The sequence below is a fragment of the Toxorhynchites rutilus genome, chromosome 1 (genome assembly GCF_029784135.1).
Source record: "Toxorhynchites rutilus septentrionalis strain SRP chromosome 1, ASM2978413v1, whole genome shotgun sequence".
Classification (NCBI taxonomy): domain Eukaryota; kingdom Metazoa; phylum Arthropoda; class Insecta; order Diptera; family Culicidae; genus Toxorhynchites; species Toxorhynchites rutilus.
Window position 1 is genome coordinate 138,187,041 of NC_073744.1, and position 21,657 is coordinate 138,208,697.

Sequence of the window (21,657 nt, forward strand, 5' to 3'; positions counted from 1 at the left end):
ATGAACACGTTTTCAAAATTAAAATTATGAATGAAAATTAGCTTTTCCATATCAAACTAGTATTCTATTTAAATGAAAAACATTTTTGTTTGCAGGTGGTGGAAAAGTCATACGAAAATTGTTTATGAATACAGCTCTATATTATGATGAAAAAATTCAGCCATGCGGTTGAATGAAAGTCAGAAACACGTGTTTCAAGTAATCAAATCACATCATGTCAAATTTTCATTCAAATTTTAGAATTTAAAAACCGGCTTCGTGTCTTCTAATCTGATAGAGATTACACTAACGAGTTTGGGACACCAATTATGGCCCTAATTTGAAGTTGCCACCAGACGTCGACCCCATGCCACTGTCATCGCGAATTCGGCGCAAGTAGTTTAGAACAAATGTTAGCGTTTAGTAAAACGATGCTAATGACGCAACGCATTATTGTGTTCGACTAAATGGAAACACACATATTTAAAATGAAGTGTCAAAGCACAATTGTCGCAACGCGACGCATAGCGCGGCATTCTGGTCCCACCTTAAGTTCATTCACTCTCATTCATTCCCTATTTCGTTCTGAACTGCCTTCACGGAACGTAAACAAAAGGAAACATCCGTAGTTATGTCATTCATTGATATTAACCCATATCGCGCCAAGTGCTCGAAAAGTCGAACAGCAACTTTGATAATTTTTCATGTCTTTGGTAAGCAACCATATGGTAATATTTTTGCACCAAAAAGTAGATTTGATTATTAGCTACTTCTAACCATCAATTTCATACAATTTTGTATAACTTTATTGCGCAAAAAGTCGGTTTAAAGCAACTATGTGCGGAAAGTACATAAACTCACATAACCTAACAAAAAATAAAACCCAACAAAATGTAAAAATATGTAATCTTTTCTAAAGTGTTACTTTGATAAAAAAAACACACACATTGTGATGTGGGAGAAAAATCATTCGATTAAGCCTTCCAAAATAACAACCGGGGAAATGAGTGTTCGAAACATCGAACGTTGGCCATATCGAACTTTTGTTTTCTGCAGAATCAATACCAACACATCTAACATCCGCAGCGCATTCATTTTTTGGGTTATATCTGTCGTATAACCGCAAGGTTGACGTAGGACTATCGTTGGTTTAGTTATCATTTGTTGAAATTGAATCTGAATCAATTCTCAATTAATGCATGAATGATTATTTTGGAAAATTCGAAAGCGTCAGAGGCGCAAGGTTTTAAGCCTCAATACCTCTTTGTCAACTGAACGTGACTATCAGCTCATTCGAAAGATAAAATGTCCACGAGTTATATGTCTTGCCAACTATTGATAGAGTCAAATGAACTGAAGAAGTTTTAAGTCTCTATAACTTAAGATAACATAGAAACGGCATAGAAATCTCAACTAGGAACTACTAACAAAAATGACGCAAGTAATACCTACGTTGAGAAGGCAACAGATCCACTGGGAACGTTAGTGCCATCCAAAAAGAACTTAAGACAACAACAAATTATTGAAATCACGAAAATCTATAAATACAGGTACCTGCTTGAAACCTCATCTCAGTCTTGATTTATACGCGGGTGATGCAGGACTCAACTAGCAAAGCAAGATTCGTCGTCCAACAACTTGTATTTAGCGAAGGCAAAATATTCAGCAAAAGAAGCAATCACGGAGGAAATTTCATTTTACGTAAAATTCCCCCAACCAGAACGGGAATCGAACCCGAACCCCTGGCATGTTAGGTGTGACGCTAACCACTCGGCCACGGGAGCACAAATGTTTGCCCTATACATAATAAATAATACATTGCTTGTCACTAATTCTCAAACATAAATTACAAATAAATGTATTTGCTCGGAGTATTATATTTTAAACAAAAAGCTGAACAAACTCTTTCGCTTCAACACATTTCTAAGTTCTAAGCAGAACTGACAGATTATTTTCCAGCAACGATGATATCTTTTCGATTTTTTCTCCTCGACGCCCGCCAGTAATCAATGCTGACTCGATAACCACCAAACGAAAAGAGTTGCGCTCGTGTATGTGTTTGTGACGGCTGCCCCACTGCCTCAAGCGGAAACAATTTTATGGTACTTCCTTGGTCGCTTTTTCAGTGGTACCACTCTCCTCCCGATGGATTCTCTTTCGGCCTAAGAGGGAATTTTTAACGAACCCGACGTAACAATGCCGTTTTTTTTGCCCTTCTGTGCTCCCTCACAGTTCGAAACATGCTGAATGCGTTTCCTTCCTTCCTTCCTTATTTAATTAAAGAGACTTTAAACTTCTTCAATTCATTCGATTCTAGCCTTCAAAGAGGCCCTTGTAAAACTCTACTCTTTCCACATATTACTCCTCCACCATTGCCTTGAGAAAGGCACTCGATCCCTTGCCGTCCAACTCGCCCAACAACAGTGTTGTCCAGTCGTTGTCCTCACGAAGAATGAATGCGGTTCGCCACTGGAACATCGCTTAAATATGCTTTTTGTTCTTTAATGAATCGAGAAAAGATGTGGTTGTCTATGGGCACTTGGAAGACAAACTAGAGGCGAATGAACTCTCTGAATTTGAAGCTTTCTACGACGGTTCGTTTTTCGCGATGCGAAACATTTTCCGATTTTTATTTTCTACATCCAATATTGAATACGAAAATATTCTTCTAATGGGGATGAACAATCTTCAGAAGCTTCCCTGGTTATTGCAGTTGATTGAAAAATCACAAAAAGGATTATATGAATAGAAAACAAATATTCGCCGGAAAATTATATGATTTTCGCGATGTGAAACATTTTCCGTTTTCCATTTTATACATCCAATATTGAATACGAATATATTCTACTGATGGGGATGAATAATCTTCAGAAGCTTCTCTGTTAATTGCACTTGATTGTCACAAACCAAAATGTATTTGGACGGACTATTATATGAATAGAAAACAATAAAATAAACTCTTTCGCTTGAATATAATTTACAGTTCCAAGGAGAACTGGAAGATTATTCTGCAGCAACGATGACATCTTTTCGGTTTCTTCTCGATGCCAGCCAGTGATTAAGAGGTCTTCTTGAATTGCGTTAACGTTCCCTGTGGAACTTTTGCCGTCTCAGCGTATGCATTAACTAGCGTCATTTATTAATACTTAGTTGAGATTTCTTAAGCCAAAGAACACGCCTTGAATGTATTCCGAGGAGCAAGCTCTAGAATACGCGTGACCACAGTGCCAGTCGAAGGAAATCGATTAAGAGGTATTTACGTTCAAAACCTTGCACTCCAGCGTCACTCTCTCGTTTTCTAAACTTTGAACTTACAACCCGGTACAAAAATGAAAGACGCAGTCCTACGTCAAAAAACTCTCATATAACAATTGGATCGCTTTAGCTCAAATTTATGAAGTGATAACATTAGACCACGACATGGTGAGACGAGCTTGCACCAACCGAGCGAGAGCGAAAGCGACTTTCGTGGATGAAACCATTTAAAAGTTCATAAATTTTTTTGGAAGGATTTCATTTTTAGGACTGACCCAAAGAAAACCACCTCCAATATCAATTGGCCAAAATCAATGGGATTATGACGACAGAGGTGTATGTCAACATTCGATGCGAAAACCTGGAAGATCTGATGTTGAAAATTGTGCTGGAAGATAATTACATTTTCCAAAAGAACAACGATTATTCTTCCGATCGAACCGACTGAAACCCATGGAATGGTCGTCGAAGTTCCTATTTTAATCCAACTGAAAATCTTTAAAGTTGTTTTTTAATCAAAATCAACGGTGTTTTAGGGAAAATGAGTAGTTTTATTTTTCCAAACCATAGAAACAAGTAAATGAAAGTTTTGTTCTAATTTCAATTTAAATTGCGGATTTCTCTTTGTGCTCGTCACTGTGGTAGCAAAATCATTCAGTCCAAAAATATCGTATACACCCTGCATGGTTTTCCAATTGGCTGAACCTGTCTATCTTTGAACAATGTGTTTTTTCAGTAAATGCTTTGGAGCTACTACACTGAAAGAGACTCAAATGGGAAAAGAAACTATGAATAAATATGTACCAAACATCCATTAAGTACGAATCAAACTCATTCTTAGTACTTTCTTAATGAAAAGCAAAAAAACAGATTGACATTCATAATTTTTAACCTTTTTCCCAGCCTATCATTCATGAATGGGACAGCGAACAAATTAATTCACAATTAGCTCCCCCTCAGAGTAGTAACAGTTTCTGCTGCTGCCGCTGCAAAAAAAACAGTAATAATAAAACGACGAATTAATCCATCAGTTGTTCGGAGTTGGGAGCAAACTTGTGGGGCGGGACGAGGCATCTGTCTCTATCGCGTTGTACAAATCTGACACAACGGGATCGTAATCAACGCCATTTAAAGACCGAAAAACCGAAATTCGCATTAATTATTTGGACCGAATTAGCACGCTGGAAAAATTAATAAAAAATAAAACAACAACCCAAATCACTTCATTTCGCGTCCCGCAAGTCAAGTGACGACGACGATTTGATGTAATTTATTCGGAGTTTTTGTGTGGTGTAGACTGAGACTGAGACGATGGAGACTTCGAAGACGACGCCTGGGAATTGAAAGTCGCTGACGCTTCTCCCGCTGATCTTGTTTTGCATTTTTTTTTTCTTTCTGTGTGTTGTTTATTCCCGAAGGTAACACGCAGCAGCAGCAGCAGCAGCATAAGAAATGAGCATAGGAAGAAATGGGCGAAAAAAATGCGAAACACGGACAGATAACGAGGGTGAATGCGTCGGATGGTGGGAGTGAAAATATACAGAAAAAACAAGAAATTCTACCGTTAGGTTGGGGTCTTCTTTGCTGAAGCATTGCACACGGCTTAAAGAGAGCATTCTGCGCATGCTAAACAGTATCTCAGCTCAGCAGATACCGCAGATACCGAGGTGAGTTGGTCTTAATGATGTGATCAGGCAAAACGCATAACTAAGTCGTACGAATTAATTAGATCGTCAGCACTTCAGTAACTTATAGCCTGAGCTCAAGAAAACAACTTCTTGGCAAGCAAAACAGTTTATGGTGACAAACTTGAGTCCAAAGCTAATGTATAAAAATACTACACCAGGTGACGTCGTATGTTCATTCAGAAAAAAAACGCCAAACAGGTTATTGTGCGCTGTTGGAAATACAACTTGTTGTTTGTTATCACCATTGCTCAGGTGGTACTGAACGACTCATATCGAATTTCGCCATTGCTGTATACACAATTGAACCGATTGTTATACTTCGTTGATGGGAAAAAGAGGAAAAACAAATAGCTGAATGACTGATAAAACATCCGCTTCCAAACGCGATCACAATGATCGGGCCAAACTTTCCCCGATATATTTCGGACAAGTTTGCCATTACACACCTGGGCTGCTGCAGCACCCAATTGTAACCGGAGTGAGCGCGAATTCACCCAGGCGAACTGGTTGGTTATGTGTGGTGGGAGCGGAGTGGTCGAATTTGAATTTCAAATTCGAGCCAGTAAACATCGCACCACGCGTTTTGTGAGGCTCGAAAAAAAAACCAACAAGATAAATAAACTGGAAATACCGGGCCCGAGGTTTGCGATAGACGGATTTATGTTTATGTTGTTTCTTAGAAGCATTGGCGGGCAACAACAAAAAAGGTTGATTGGAGGGAGACTGCTATCTCCTCTGAACTGTTGGTATGTTTTTCGCCTCTATCATCTGGGAGTGTTCGAAGTGAAGGTAATGTGGAGCAATAGTAACAGGTGAATGAGTGGAGTGCGCGCCTTAGTAAACGCTATCTGGCGCAAGGTGGATGGCGAAAGAGAGTAGCAGATTAACGATTTCGATACATTCCGATTTCATAATCTGTCGTGTCGTTGATGGATATCTTTGTGGAGACGATCTGGCGTAGTGGTAACATCCATGCCTCTCACGCTGAAGGTCACGAGTTCAATTCTCACTCCCGACATTCTTCCAAAAATGGAAGTACAAGTGACCAACCAACCAAATGAGTTGAAAATCACTATAATACAGATAAAAAAAAAAAAAAAAAAAAAAAAAATGGATATCTTTGTCAGAAATGTGTGAACCATGATCCAGAATCCGGTGTCACTTTCAGGTGTTTTCCGGTCATCGGTAACTTTTCATCATATGATTAAAATAATCTTATTACTCCCGTTGAATATATCACCCAAAGTTAATTTTTAGCACATGTTATGGCGTCCCAATTTATCACATTAAAAGAGCTGAAAAATAATAGAAAATGTTCTACACCCTAATACATGTATATCATTTGTATAATATATATGCTAGAGCCAATATGAGCGAGCGAAACATGAGACACATTTAAATGAAAGCATATGAAAGCTTTTCGTAAAGTTTGCCAAATACACGGCCCAGACAGAGAAAGATATATTCTCGTTCATGTTCTTTATCCTCTTAGGAAACACTTTCCAACTTCATTTTATGATGAGGTGTAATATTAACACGCTTCTATGTAACAGCGCTGGCAGCTATATAGATAGCGTGGTCGTGTGATATAGCTTTGCATTCTAGCCGGCCTTGGTTCGATCCCCATTGACGTCGTATGGACTTTTTGTTTTTGGCACAATCCCAAATGAAATGAGAAAAGAAAACAGAAAGAGATGTCTGCTCGCACACATACAAACCATTTTTAAGCATTCAAAACAGCTCATTTATTGCGCATTTGACCCTCCAGCACACGAAATGGCATCATTTCTGCCAAAGATGAATGTTTTCTGTCAACCCTAGTTTGGGTTTATCTTGTGAGCTCCGTTGAAATTTATCATGAATAGCCGAAATCACAGAACTGCCGAAAACGATATATGGGGCTCAGGATATCTCAAAAGATACAAAGCTAAAAGCCCAGATGAAACAAAATGAAGAGCAACAGTGTCTACGAAGAAGTGACCCATACCTTCCATATGGATGATCTCGAATTCTACGTTGAATCACATCAGTGAATGGTTGGAGATATGAGCGAAGACATCGGCATTTAATTCGAATTAGACATGTACCGCTTTGTTTTACTACCTGAAGGACAAATTACTGAGACCGGAGGCTACGAGGTTTACGTCTTTAGCTAGACATGGCTCGTGGTAAATCTTATAAATATTGCGGATTCCAGCAGCTCACTGGGATTCGTCACTCCATCATCAAGACGTTACTGGAAGACAAGCTAAACAACTCGAATGAACTGTGGCCTGAAAACTGTTTATGAACAAGGTTTGGTTCCAGAAAACAGAACCCACATATTGACATGTTTCTTTACGAATTAGTCTTCTTTTCTCATGAACTGTTCTCAGGATGCTCTCAAGTGCTGAGAAGTTTTGCATGGCCTTCCAGTTTTTGGAATATTTTGAATGTGTCCAGTAGACTCAAATTTCATACAGATTTTACGTTGAGCGTGTGTCATTCCAGCCAGGGTTCGACAAAGTCAAATTAAACTGAGGATGGTCACGAGACTATGAATAAATTCGCCTTCGTATTCAATTGGAAATGAGTTTTGGCTTTTCCAGCAGTTTCCCCGTCAACATGACTCAACAGTCATTCGGGCGTTTAGTTACTGTTTCCATCTATGACTCGACTATCTCTATATCTTCCCCGTCAAATGGACTTCGTTGCGCATTGAAGTGAACCCCCCCAAAATGAATTCGTTTATCTCTCACAAACAAAGTGAACTAAAATTTTGTTTAGAATTCCTCCCAAACTGCACGCCTTTTGCATGCATGACCTTTATAGCATACCTGATAGTTGTCTAAGTTCGTTGGTTTGAGTTCACGGTGGGTAAACAATAAACCGTCCATTAATGGTGTAACTACTTTTTTGTATGATAAATCAAGTTTTTCTTTCGCTTTATATAATAAGATAAGATTGAAAAAATAAAATTGTGTACTATAATAGATTCGTGTCAGGGGGAGTAGAAGAGTTGATTGAAGTCAAGTTGAATGAAAAGGCAGATTTGTATTCATTGATCACGACAATTGGAATAACCATTTTTGCTAGAGTGTTCGTCAGTCATCTTCGCTCTCGACGCTCGTCAATTCATTTTCAAGTCAATTCATATCATGTTGACGGCGAATGCCGGAGTAGTCCTAGTCGAAGCGAAGCTACTAAAAGTAGAGTCGATTTTCATTTTTCATCTTCGAAGATTTCGGGCCTGATTCCAGTCTTTCTGCCGTCCATTTTTGAAGATACCTGCTGATTGCTGATACGATCAATCAATAGAATAAACTCTCAAATCAAGTTAGTTCATAATCTTCTAACCTTTGTTTAATGTAATTGTGTTTGGATGTAATTGCTGCTCCAATCTAATGCAATCCTTTTCGTGCACTTGCTTTTGTCGCACCTACGTTTGTCACTCTCTTGTGTTGCGTGTGCGTGTGTGCGTATGGTGTATGTTTTCGACGAGTTCAGTAAAGGGTGTACCGTTCAAAATCCGCACACACAAAATTCATTCTCAAAATTGGAGTTTTTTTTTCGATTATCAATATTTCGCCAGGCGAAAAAACGATGTAATGGATGAAATAAATTATTAACGAATAAGTTACATCATGGGTTCGTAAACATTATTGATGTTATAAGCTACCTAAAAATGTGAACATAAAAACATTCGAATTTTTTCCAGGTCTTCCAGGTTGGGAGGGAAAAGCGAGAAAATAAAAAGCAACTTGAAATTTGAAATTGAGATTAGAAGGAGAACATAATTATGAAGTATGTTTGAGAAGAGATAATGAAAAAAACCAATGCGATTTCTTTTATTCAAGGCAGAAAATGGATTCATAATTTCCGGAACAGTTTATAGAAGATATTGAAATAAATACAATTCCACTATTAACACTAAACCTACCGATGTTTCATGTATACCTATTCCTAAAACAGCGGGTCAAGAGACCCTTTATAAATAGTTAGTAAATAAATGGGTTGGGGAAAAAGAAATGTCGTATTTCAGATCGAAATTTGACGCTACTTAAAATTATCCAATTTAAGTCAAATATGCGCCGTTTTGTTTGCAAACTTGTTGCCATTTAGAAGGCAACTTCATTATCCCCCCCTCATTTTTTGCAAAAAACTCAGACAACCAGTTTTCGCAAGCCTCTTTCAAGGCCAACTTAGTATCACCCAGAGCGTTTTGCATGGACCGGAAGTGATGATAATCACTTGGAGCCAGGTCCGGACTATACGGTGGGTGCAATAGGACATCCCATCCGAGCTCCCGTAGCCTCTGGTGGGTCATCAAAGATGTGTGAGGCCGAGCGTTGTCCTGGTGGAAAACAACACCATTCCTATTGATCATTTCTGGCCGCTTCTGGTCAATCGTCTGCTTCAAACGGTCAATATGAAACGAGTACTGCATTTCGGAAACAAAATCAAGTCCCTTTCCAATGACATCTAATGTAACATCCATCCCTTTGTTCTTCCCGTCCAACAGATGGTACACTACGTTTCGGCGTCGGCACTAACCTCGCAGAGTAACCTATCGGCCCAGAACCAGCAGAGTATCACCTTCGGTCAGCTTCTGCGCAACGCCGGCAACATGGGGGACATTCGGGACTGCCCGGTAAGTAGAAGTATTAACAAACCATAATCCATCAGTACCTCCAACCTCTCGGTGAACGATCACCGAAGGCAACAAACTGGTTCGCTTTTTATTGGCTCCATTCAGCGAGCAGGTCCCAATAGCCGTCACGATTGAGATCTACATATCTGTTTTATATCGTTGTTGAGGAGTGTCACTAAAAGCCATGACGCGGCCATAAACTGGTAGCACAAGAACGCCTCGAGAGCGGCGCAATATATCTTCTAAAATATCTTGATACATATGTGCGAAGCACATTACAGATACTTCCCAAAGTCCCGCCGTCTTTTGTTTATGAAACCAACGCGCGCAGCCCTACTTGTCAAACGTGTAAACATAACCAAGGCGTTGTACTATAGGTGGACCGCAATGTCAAAATTGCTGTTCGGCCATTGCTCGTGAAAAAAACAAATTTGTTTACAAAACAAGTCGTATCTTTTGGTGACAAATGCATTCGTTGTCAGCTCGCGCTTTACTGTCGAATCATAACAGTGCAGAAGAATGTTTTTAGCATATCTTTTCGCTTCTAGCTGCGCAATCAATGCCTTTCTTTCCAAGTAAAATGTACTTCTGATTGGCTCCCATCGGCGGGGAAAAGAGTACTATCAGCTTATGGCGATGGTGACAACAAATAACGCTGATTGTGGCTCCACTGATGTCGCTCAGGGAAGAGGAGAATGCTGTGCATATACCGGGAAGGAGATTACCAGATCCAGAAGATCCGGAAAGGGCCGTTACAAGTAATTGACTAGAGCAAAAGGATGTTGTGCACTATTTTTCACGAATATATATTTGCTTATTTTTCCTTCAGTTATTTCTCTCAGCGAGTTGATATGAAACCATAACCACACACCCAAACAAAAAGTAAATAATTCTGAAAGTTACGTCTCGCTACTCGTCTCACGTCATGTCCAGAAAGTGTCAAAAACGAAACACCTATCGTTCAGCATCTTGAACATAACGATCGTAATCACGCGGCTCACACTTCAGAATCATGGCCGACTGTGCGGAGATTTGCCATGAACGCGTGCGCCGCGCTTTTAAATCACGCATGGTCTTTGCTTATTTTTTGTTGGTATGTTCCCAATCGCTTTCAATGTCATCTCGGCGGGATGCATGTGCGATTACACAATCTCCTTCTCGGAACGTGCGCAAAAGTCCATACAAAGTGCGGAAATCGTTGAACACAGCAATAATCTCTTCTTCTGGTGGTTGGTGACATTGAGGCGAACATATTGTTGTCGCTGCAGGGAAAGCTTTTGAGTGCACACGTGTTTTCGCCACTCTCGAAACAACTTACACTGCGCGCCGTGGTAGTAAAACATGACCGAACGAGGACCAAAACACAGATTACATGGCACAACAACGTTGTGCTTCATCGATGGGGGGACAAAAACTCGCCGTTCCACATTTTCTTCGGTTTTCTGCAATTTTGCCCGTAAATGGCGGATGCTGGCCGCATCTCTAGACACGGATGTTATCTTCCAGCGATGGTGGATTTTTTTTTCTGCGCTGTCATCATCGCGCTGGCTCGCTCCCTTCCCGTCTAGCAGCGCTGACGCTTCAGCTGACGGCCAAACAAAAAGGTAATTGCGAATATGGGCATATTGTGAAGATCTGTGTCATTGTGGCACTCTCGGGGGGCCAGCAGCCACAGCACAGGGAATGGAGTTGTTTCACAGTTGATCAGATTTGGAGTCCTTTTGTACGATTTTTCATCGAAGTGAGTGGCGGCGGTCTCTGTGGGAGGCAATTAAAAAAAGTGATTGTTTCTTTGCTGCGCTGTGAGCACTTCCATTGCTGCTGCGATTATTTGTGTGTGAAATTAATAAATTTGCGGGTGAGGGCAACATCGATATTACTCGCTGCAACTTGCAAGTTATGATCGTTCCTCCGGTAATTATCAATTTAGCGGTGGCGCTATTTTGGCTGTGACCGTGGAAATTAATCTCAACAAACGGTGCGCGAAAGCTTACGCTGAAATAAGTGCTCGGTATTGACTGCAGTGGAGAGTGCTGATGGAGAAATTTCCGAGACGTGTCCATCGGAACGGTGTTTTCACCGATTTCCATTGTCCACACGAAAAAAAATGGGGTCAGAGCATTGCCTTTCGGTCGTCGTATGTATATCAAACAATGTCCGCTATGAGTCAGAACAAATTGTCAACGGGGCAATAAATGCAGTGCGGCGCCGTTTGAGCTCTACCGCGGTACTAAACAGCACCGTATAATACGCGGAAAGTTTCTTTGTTTTGGTTTTGAGGCGAAGCTGAGTAACGAACTCCGAATATTCAATTATAAAATATTGTATCAATGCGGCCAAAGTGTTTCAACACGAGAGTAAACTTGAAATTGCAATACTTATTCCTTCAAACAAACAAATCAAATGTAAGTGATGAAGCATTCGAAAAATAAAATTTAAAAAAAATGTAGAAATAATCAACATTCTGCATTTTAATGAAGGGAAACAGGTTTTAGACCATCTGGAAGACCGACATCAACACCTAAAATGTCCATATATTTTGAGAAGAAAAATTTCACGCAAAATCACCCACCCGCTATCCAAAACTTGACAATGTTTTGGAACTTTGTACATTTAGTAGCGGCTACGCAAAATGCCACTTTTCAATATCATATGACCAATTGTTGTAGAAACTTTTTTGATAAGGACTCTAAAACCCTTCAAACTTGAAAATTTTGTGTGTGTGTTCTAAACGTGACATTCTACAAACATTTTGAATAATTGTGGTCTACACTCAAAAAAATACAAAATTCTAAAATCCCTACTAAAGTATTTAGAATCCTGAATCACAAAACCAGTTGTATCCCGGGATTGGTTAAAGGAAAAAACAATGTTTCTATATTAAAATGCAGATAATTTATAGTTCTGGGGGTTGTTCAAAATGCATCTTCACGTACGTTTCGTCATCCACCAGCATTTATCCTTCGTACATCGTCAAAACATTGTTGTAAAACTTTCGAGCGCGTCTTTTGGCGACCAGATTTTGCTTCAGCGTCCTGTTTGGTTGCCTGCAGGCATGGATAACTTCCTGCACACGGATTCTCCGGATGGTGCTTTGGTTAGAGTTGTGTTTTTGGCGATGTCGTAGTTCGCGATTCCCGGTTCGCCTTAATTGTTCTCAATATCTTTCGCCTCAGCTTCCGGTCGTAAATTCCACTAGGACACATTTTCTAATCCACCCAAACAACAGTTGTACGTTCACAAAAACGTTTCAGCACATCATACGAGGTCGATTTAAGCACTTCCAGCGATTTCGTGATTTTAGTACCAAACCAAGGATTTTTGATACGGGTGTCCAAAGTCTCTCGGCTTCCATCCTGCACATTTTTTTCAAAATAGAATCTATCAACGTGAGGTTTCGAGGGGTCTCCGTAGCCACATTGGTTGCGCGTTCGCTTAGTAAGCGATCGATCGTGAGTTCAAAACTCAGGGCCCTCATTGACCATCTTTGTGTTGTTACAGAATAACTACGTCCACGCAACAAACATCAGCGATGGGGATCGATCCACGGTCGAAATAAGATCGATTCATCCATACAACTGCCTCTGCTCTGCAAGACACATCGGGCTGCTGTTCTATAAATAACTCAACAATGATCAATCAACTGTCTCCGCTGTCCGGTCTAACTGGATCATGGAAGAACCAGGGGTTAGACATCAATTGAATATAGGCTACCCAAAATCAAAATCAATATGACGTCATTTGTTTACCAACATATAATTTGCGAGGATTGAAATCGTTGAAATCACGGAGATAGTAAAAATAAAGAAAAATGCGCTGCTTTATTTCTAACTGCATGAGCGATTTTCATATTTCGGTTTCACATGGAGGTGTTCACATTTAACATGGAGTTTAAAATAAGCCACTGTTCGACTATATAACTGGACCGAGTTGTAATCAACAGTAATTGACAGAACCAAAATGTCAATGAACCGCAGCAATATTGGGTACACTGGCAATATGAGGGATTTGACGTTTTAGTCATACCCCTGGGAAGAACAGAAGGAAAGTTCTTAGGCCTAAATGGCTACTGTGTAAATGTGTACCGTATGCAATGGTATAGAAGGGAATACTCTAACGCCGAAAAATGGCAAATGTGTAATGTGCTAATTATAGATATGATAAACATGTGACATGTACACGATTAAAATTCGGCTCTGTTGCAGCTAAAATGCTAATGAGCCTAAAATAAACCTAAAATAAAAAGGATGAAACAAAGTGAGGTTTTTACTGTCGAGAGAGATACAGGATTTCTAAACATTCTGCTGAAAAGATTTTAGATACGACAACTACGATCGCTGCTGTAAAATGAACAGTGATTTCGGAGTTGTTATCCGTCTGTAAAAAACTGTTTCAGCGGAAAAATAAGGGGTTTCTTATGGCTACTCTTGCCGTTATTCATGCTGCCTCCTCGTTGTTGCTCGCACCACAATTGGAAAAGGATGACGCTTACGATTTAACGTTTCACGGACGGAACAAACAGGTTGGTGTTATTTATTATGAGCTTTTGAAACCCACAGAAGCCAACTCTGGAGAACAGTATCGAATTCAATTGACACGATTGAGCCGATCACTGCGCGTCATTACACGAGAAGAATCACGAAAAAGTGATTCTACACCATGACAACGCTCAGACTCACATTGCCGAATCCGTTGACACTTATTTAGAAACTCTTAAATAGGAAATCACACACTGACCGCCGTATTTTCCAGACATTGCACGGTCCGATTATAAATGGTTCCGTTAGATGGTACATGGTACATGGTCAGCAGTTCCGCTCATATGAAGACAGCTGGTTTGTGGATTAGCATTAGCATTAGCATTGAGCAAGTTGCACAATATCGTAGGTGGTACGAATTCAGAACTGTTAAGTTAAAAACTAGCCCCCATCCGTTGCTGATCATTGGTAATATCTCTTAGATGAAGGCATGTTTTCTCCAATAGTTGAGAACTGTCCTGGCCTGTTGCAACTGCTAAGGAGAGGGAAGGAATGTTAGTTCGACATTTACTTAAGAGAGATGCAGAGAACTCTACGACCTCTCATAAATGTCTCGAGAATTTAGGAAAGTGTTAGTAGGGGAGGTAAGCCATAGGATACACTCAGCCGGTGTTACTGACGTAGCTTGTTATTGTACAGTTACTAATACTATTACTATTACTATTACTATTACTATTACTATAACTATTACTATTACTATTACTATTACTATTACTATTACTATTACTATTACTATTACTATTACTATTACTATTACTATTACTATTACTATTACTATTACTATTACTATTACTATTACTATTACTATTACTATTACTATTACTATTACTATTACTATTACTATTACTATTACTATTACTATTACTATTACTATTACTATTACTATTACTATAAAAATTACATCTTCGGAGGAAACTGGTTGGTAAAAACTATGTGATACTAGATATCACGAAAGCATTCCAGTTCAAGATTGTTGTCACTGTGTAAAAAGAAGAGGTTTGTTAATTGTTAATATGATTTTCATTTATTAAGAGGATATATCTGTGAGAGTAAAAGTGCTTCAGTCATCTCTTCTCCCATAGGCACAACCCTCTCTACCTTATCAATTAAACAATTAAATTGAAGAATCAAATATTTAAAAAACTAAAGAATTTAAGAATTGAAGAAATCCATAATTATAAATAAAAGATTTACAGAATTAATTCATTCAAAAATTACAAAATTCAAGAGTTTAAATTAAGCAATGAAAGATTTGACTAACGTGTTTATGGAAAAAATAAAATGAAAATTAAAGTTTTCTGGCACCACTGCACACTCAGTCCATCCATGGCATACCCACACAACAGCACCGCATTGTCGTTCTGTACATACGGATTCTCCGACACTGTCGCTACCAGAGTTGCCAATAATATTTTTCAAAAAACTGGAAAATTGCTCCTAAAAAACTGGAAGAAAACTGGATCCTGAAAAATCGTTTTATTTTAAGAAGTTCGACTTTGAGTTATTCAAAACATTTTTTTTTATCTATTCCAGTGCTTGAGAAGTTCATGTAGTTCATAAAATAGCGAAATAAGCCATTAATTAACCATTCGAGCAGATCAAAATAACGTTTCCCACCATTCGAACATTACTGTGAAACAATATTCGAGGAACTTCTATTGGTTTCAGAGGATTTCTCTCGGTAACCTTCTCAGGTTACCTAAAGATAACTCTCCTCCGTCGCGATTTAATTTCTATAAAGCTTACGCATAATGGAACATAACTCCGGGACGATTGTTTCTAGAGGAGTTCTCTCGGCTTCTCAGGCTTTTGAAATATAAGTGTGTCCCTTCGAGATGGAAGTTCAATATAGATGAATAACGGAATATAACGCCGGTCCGATTGATTTTAGAGTTCTTCCGGTTATCTTTTCAGGTTTCGCAAAGATAACTCTCCGCCGTCGCGAATGGAGTTCTATAAAGCTATGATTAACGTATCGACGGGACGGTTGATTTTAGAGAAGTTCTCTCGGATACCTTCTCAGGTTTTAACTGTGAGAATGGATTTCGATTGAGAAAGATGCGATAAATAATAGAATATACAGCCGGTCTAATTAATTGTACAGGTTTTCTTTTTTAAGTTACCTAAAAATAATTTTTGCCGCATGTTGTGACACATGAGATTTTCGGATTTTTATTTCGTTGAAGGGTCGATTGATGTATACGGATGTAAACGGAAGCAAGATTACTTGGGTTTAATATTCATATCAATTAAAGTCAATGGAGCACATTGATCAGAATGAATTGGATGACCTAGAACATATAATAAACTCAATGTCAGCATAGCACGCGGGCTCTATGAACCATTTAGGGTTAGGTTTCTTGTTGTGAACATTGCACCAGTCGTTGTTGAAATGGTAGATCAATTGGTCTGAACTTTACCATGTTTTGGAGGACCTACAACATATAATATGTATATAAACTCGAAGACAATATAGAACGTTGCTGCTTGGGTAAGCACCACACACTCTGCGCACTAACCGTATTGAATTCGGAAGTGTAAGCAGGAAGAAAAAAAAACACTGAGAGTGTGTAAGAAAAGAAAGATCGATCCAAGGCAAATACACCTTCGATCGATCGAACGATTAATGTCAAAAAACGAAATTGGTTAAGGAATAGAAAGGGTGAGGGAGGGATAATATTTATGCATTGTGAATTTATTCCACATAAAATTGGTAAAACTGAAGCACACATATAAAAAAAACTGGATAAAACTGGACAATATTTGAAAAAACTGGAAGATTTCAAGGTTTAACTGTTTGACTGGATCGAGGGAAAAAAACTGGAAGAATCCAGTTTAAACTGGAATATTGGCAACGCTGGTCGCTACCGCCACCGTCACCAATGCTCCCGCACATTTGTGATCTTACACATACATTGACACCGGTCGGCTCAAAATATCACTGAGTAATCTGACTAAATAACCCAGATATTTTTTTTACTTCTTATCCCGGATCGAAAAACTATTCCGTAACCCTCGCTCTCACGTTTCACTCTCATGATGAGAATCCCTCCTGTGATCATGTAAACCGAAACTCGCTAAATGGATCATTCACACACATCCACATTCTCACTTACTCCGTAACATAAAACAGATCAAAACAAATAAACACGATTGAATGTGAAAATGTCCAAACCGATCGAAAAGAGGAACATTTTTATTCCCCTGACAAAAGAAATATGCATGATCTGAGATAATTTAGGCGATTATTCAGAGACTATGCTTTTTTCATCGTCACCACACTTTGTTTTTATCACACATACAACCGCGTAGATGACATTAAAAGCAAAACAGACGGAGCACAAACTTGTCTGTTCATGTTGAGCAAGCTCTTCGAAAAAAGAAATAATCCTCTCCAAGTTAATAATTGGATTCAACCAAATTTCAGCAAACTCCACTCGATTTATTTTCATTATCAAAAAAAACTTTCGCTGTAACACTGAAACACTTTTTTTGAAAATCAAAAATTGAAGAATTCTGAGAAATAACACAGAGCACAAACGCACACGTCTGTCTTCCATCGCAGCTCAATCCCATGAAGACAGCTGGTTTGTGGATGGCCTCAAAAGACGAAAACTTTTAGCTTGGCCAGAAAAATTTAAAAATTTGTTGATAGCGATGAGCAACATTATGAATGATTTATTTGTTATCGTCTTCGTATCGAAGCGATGCTACCAGCATTGTAAAGAGTGGAACGACCAAAAAGTGCTTTACTTCAACGTAGCATTAATCCCATAATCGATTATTTGAAAAAAATGGAAACCCCTATTTTTGTAGGCACAGATGTGTACAATGATGTGCCTACTTTGTCTTCGGCGCACGCTCTTCAGTTGTCAGAGTGGACTCCACGCAAGAGGAACGGCGTTGAAAAATTCTGCACGTGCCCCAAGAATTTCGGCTTTTGTTGCATAATCAGTTAGCGAAAAAACCCTATTTGCCTCAAACGACGGTGTCTAAAGTGATTGGGGAGAAGTTGACCGCAACTCGGAAGCCTGGGAGTGGAGGAAACCGCATCCCGAAGGTCGAACAGACAACCAAAACGGTGAAGAGGACATACACAGGGAATCCAAACTTATCGATCCGGGATGCGGCAGATAAATACTGGGCTGGGCTGTCAACGTACAAAAAAACAAATCGGCCAAAACGAGGACACGGAAGTTGTACACGACGATGTTGATCAAATTCGACTGTATCGATGAGAAATACGTCAAAACCAACTTTAACCAGCTTTGATTGGCATCAAGCTATAACTATTATTGGAACACAATTTTCAAAAATCTGTAAATTCTGTATGAAACCCAAACAAAATATATCTGTATGTACAGATTCTCGGTTTCAAAAAATCTAAAAATGTGTACAAATACAGATTATTCTTTAGATATGGTAACCCTGCTGTGAACTCGAACAATTCAAGGAAATATAAGTAGACATATTGTTATACTATTTCTATTTCATTGGGTTTATCGTATTTCTTTTCCAATTACATCAACATCAACATCAACGGGAATTGTGGCAGCTCCGTAGTTTGTAAATAAAATTGAACAACGTCATTCGCCGCAAAATATTGGATACCGAATCGAATCAAGGTTTTCATCGAAACTTGAAACTTCCGCATATATGTGCTGAGCATTATCCGGACAGCACTGGCTGCAACAGCACTTATTATTTCCGAAACAGCGCAGGAATTTCCAATCCTATTTTTTCTCAATCAGCGCCGCCGAGCCGCCATTATCATTACCAAACAACACATGCAGAGAGCATGTTTTTATGACAAATCACCTTCGCGCAAATGTTATTTACCATATACCCTCTTATCCAGCACGGCCACACTTCGGCGTCGTCGTCGTTGGCTATATGACGTCACCTCATGAGCATTCACTGCATTTGTTATTGCGCAAATGAGATGACCGTCACAGCGAGCCAGCTGTCCAGTTCCCCCGCTCGGCGGAACCAATTCGATTCACTCGCTCACTCGCTCTGTCAAGGCCATCTAGTAAATGTTCTTCGAGCTGCATGTGGTTTGCTGCGCAGGAGTTTCGTTCCGGCGCCATTACAATAGTCACTCTGCGCGACTCGCTTTGTGGTAACCGCCGCCGAAGCCACAAAGCGCTAATTGGTAACCCAATTACCGCAGTGTCATGAATGAAATGTACTTTGGAGCACGACTTCATTAGGTAAATGCCTACGTGGGTGCGGCTTGGTTCAAACTGATTCAATCGTCATGCCCGGTTGGGGTGATTATTCCTTATTTGAGTACTAGAACAGTCCTACGGTGCTAGAACGGTTGGAACCGGTTTGCAATAACAACTTTCACCTGCACTTATGCTTGTAATCCATTCCAATCCAAACAGCTTCTTATGGTGACATTTTTTTCTGCCTTCTTCTTCCACAGAGTGCCTGCGGAGCGAAAATCGGCATCCGGCGCGCGCTGCTCAACCGACCGGACGTGGTGTCGATCGGAGTGGTCTGGGACTCGGAGCGTCCGGCAGCCGACCAGGTGCACTCGGTGCTGAAGGCGGTCGGAACGTCCCTCCGGTTGTGTGACGTCTTCCATCAGGTTTCCGACCAGCGGTGGGCTCAAACCGTGAGCCACGAGTTGGTCGGGGTGGTGTCCTACTATGGCAAGCACTACACCACATTTTTCTTCCACACGAAACTCCGGGTGTGGGTGTACTTCGATGACGCCAACGTGAAGGAGGTTGGACCCAGCTGGGAGGGAGTGGTGGACAAGTGTTCCCGCGGACGGTACCAACCGCTGCTGTTGCTGTATGCGCTCCCCCAGCCGCAACCGCAACCCCAACAGATGAAGACACAGGAGCTGGCTGCTATGCAGCAGGCGCAACATCGCAGGGCAGTCACTCCAAGCCCGGAGAAAGCTCCTATGGGGTCGCAGATTCGGAGGGCCATCACACCCACCCCGAACCGGGCGGTCGCCGTATGCGATTACCAAAATCTGAGCGTCATTCAAAGTAAGATCTTCCCGAACGATGATAAGGAGAACTACATCAGCCGCAAAGCGGTCCAGAATGTGCTGAACGCACAACAGTACCAGAATCTCTCTGTTATCCAAGACAAAATCTTCCAACAGCAGCAGCAACCGTCAGACACGGATAAAGACCAGGTGGGGTATATAACGAAGAACGCCCTGAACGCCCAAATGAGAAAGCAACCGATGAATCTACATCGCAGTTTGAGCGCCGAATCCGGTCAGGTGTCCCCACCGTCTTCCTCCACGTCCTCCCCGGATGGTCTGTCAATTCCGGACCATCTCAACCAACCGCGTCGACGTGATTCAGGCAACTGGAGCGGAGATCGCAACTCCGCGTCCTCCTCGTCGTCAACCACCCTGGATAATCCATATCTCTATCTGGTGGGCAAGCGAAATGGGAGCGTCCCTGTGAGTCCAACCCGCCAGGGTCAGTTCTACGACGCTGGGTACGACTCGTACTCGCTCTCGTCCACCGATTCCTACCCGCCGAAACACCCAGCCGGTAGCAACAATATGCACCTGGCGAAGATCCCCGAGTCGGTCGTGCTGAGTGGCGATTGCGAGAAACTCTGCATGGAAGCGGACCAGCTGCTGGAGAAGTCACGCATACTGGAGGAAGCACACGATCTGGAGACGGCGTTGGTGCTTTGCAATGCGGCTGCCAGCAAAGCGCGTGCCGCGATGGACGCTCCCTACAGCAACCCGCACACGATGACCTTTGCCCGGATGAAGCACAATACCTGTGTGATGCGCGCCCGATCGCTGCATCGGCGAATACTGATCGAGAAGGGAGGCGAGATCATAAAGGAGCAGCAGCAGCAACAGCAGCAGCTCGCTTACAATTTGGCCGGGATTGGTAGCGGAGGAATTGCACATCGAAGGCAGAATAGTAAAGAAAAGTTGCTTAGCAGTGGCCGCCAGAATAGCAAAGAAATGCTTCATGAAACGGGGGGATCAACGGCAGCGCACGGTTCGCCCTCGAAGAATATTGAAATTTATGCCACACTGCCGAAGAAGAAGGTCACCCTGAAACTGGTGGAGGCGGAGAACATCGAGGAGGTTGTCACTGGGACGGTCGATGTCAAACCGGAGCGCGAGAGTCGGTCGCTGTTTGGCCGCAGTAAGGACTCCAAGGAGAAGCGGAGTCGCTCGGAGGATCGGAACAAAATTAACCGCGATTTCCAGCTGGCCGATCCGGCCCTGGTTAATGCCAAGGATACCCTCAAGAAGCACAAGGAGGAGAAGGAGTCAGACAAGAAGGAGAAGGATACGAAGGGGGGCAAGAAGCAGCACAAGATCCGGAGGAAGTTGTTGATGGGTGGCTTGATTCGACGCAAGAATCGTTCGATGCCGGATCTCACCGAGGGAGCGGGAGCGGCGGATGAGCAACCGGCGGCGGTTGCCCCCGTCAAGCAGATGGTGTCGATCGATGACAGTACGGTAGGACTTAGTTTGACAAAGGATCCCGCTGCCAGCAGCGGGTATTTGTCGGAGGGGTACTTCGATTATCAGGTAAGGTTTTTGCGTGTTTTGTGAGGG

General features: G+C 41.1%; 1 protein-coding gene across 5 annotated transcripts in view; it reads left to right on the forward strand.

Moving 5' to 3' along the window:
* The window catches only part of LOC129763583 (uncharacterized), a 300,619-nt gene that overhangs the window by 272,625 nt on the left and 6,337 nt on the right, over positions 1–21,657 (forward strand). For all 5 annotated transcript variants that reach the window (XM_055762800.1, XM_055762801.1, XM_055762805.1 and 2 more), the window contains 2 exons: positions 9,424–9,552; positions 19,522–21,630. In XM_055762800.1, the coding sequence (XP_055618775.1) occupies positions 9,424–9,552; positions 19,522–21,630 (2,238 nt within the window). The remainder of the gene's footprint in view (positions 1–9,423; positions 9,553–19,521; positions 21,631–21,657) is intronic.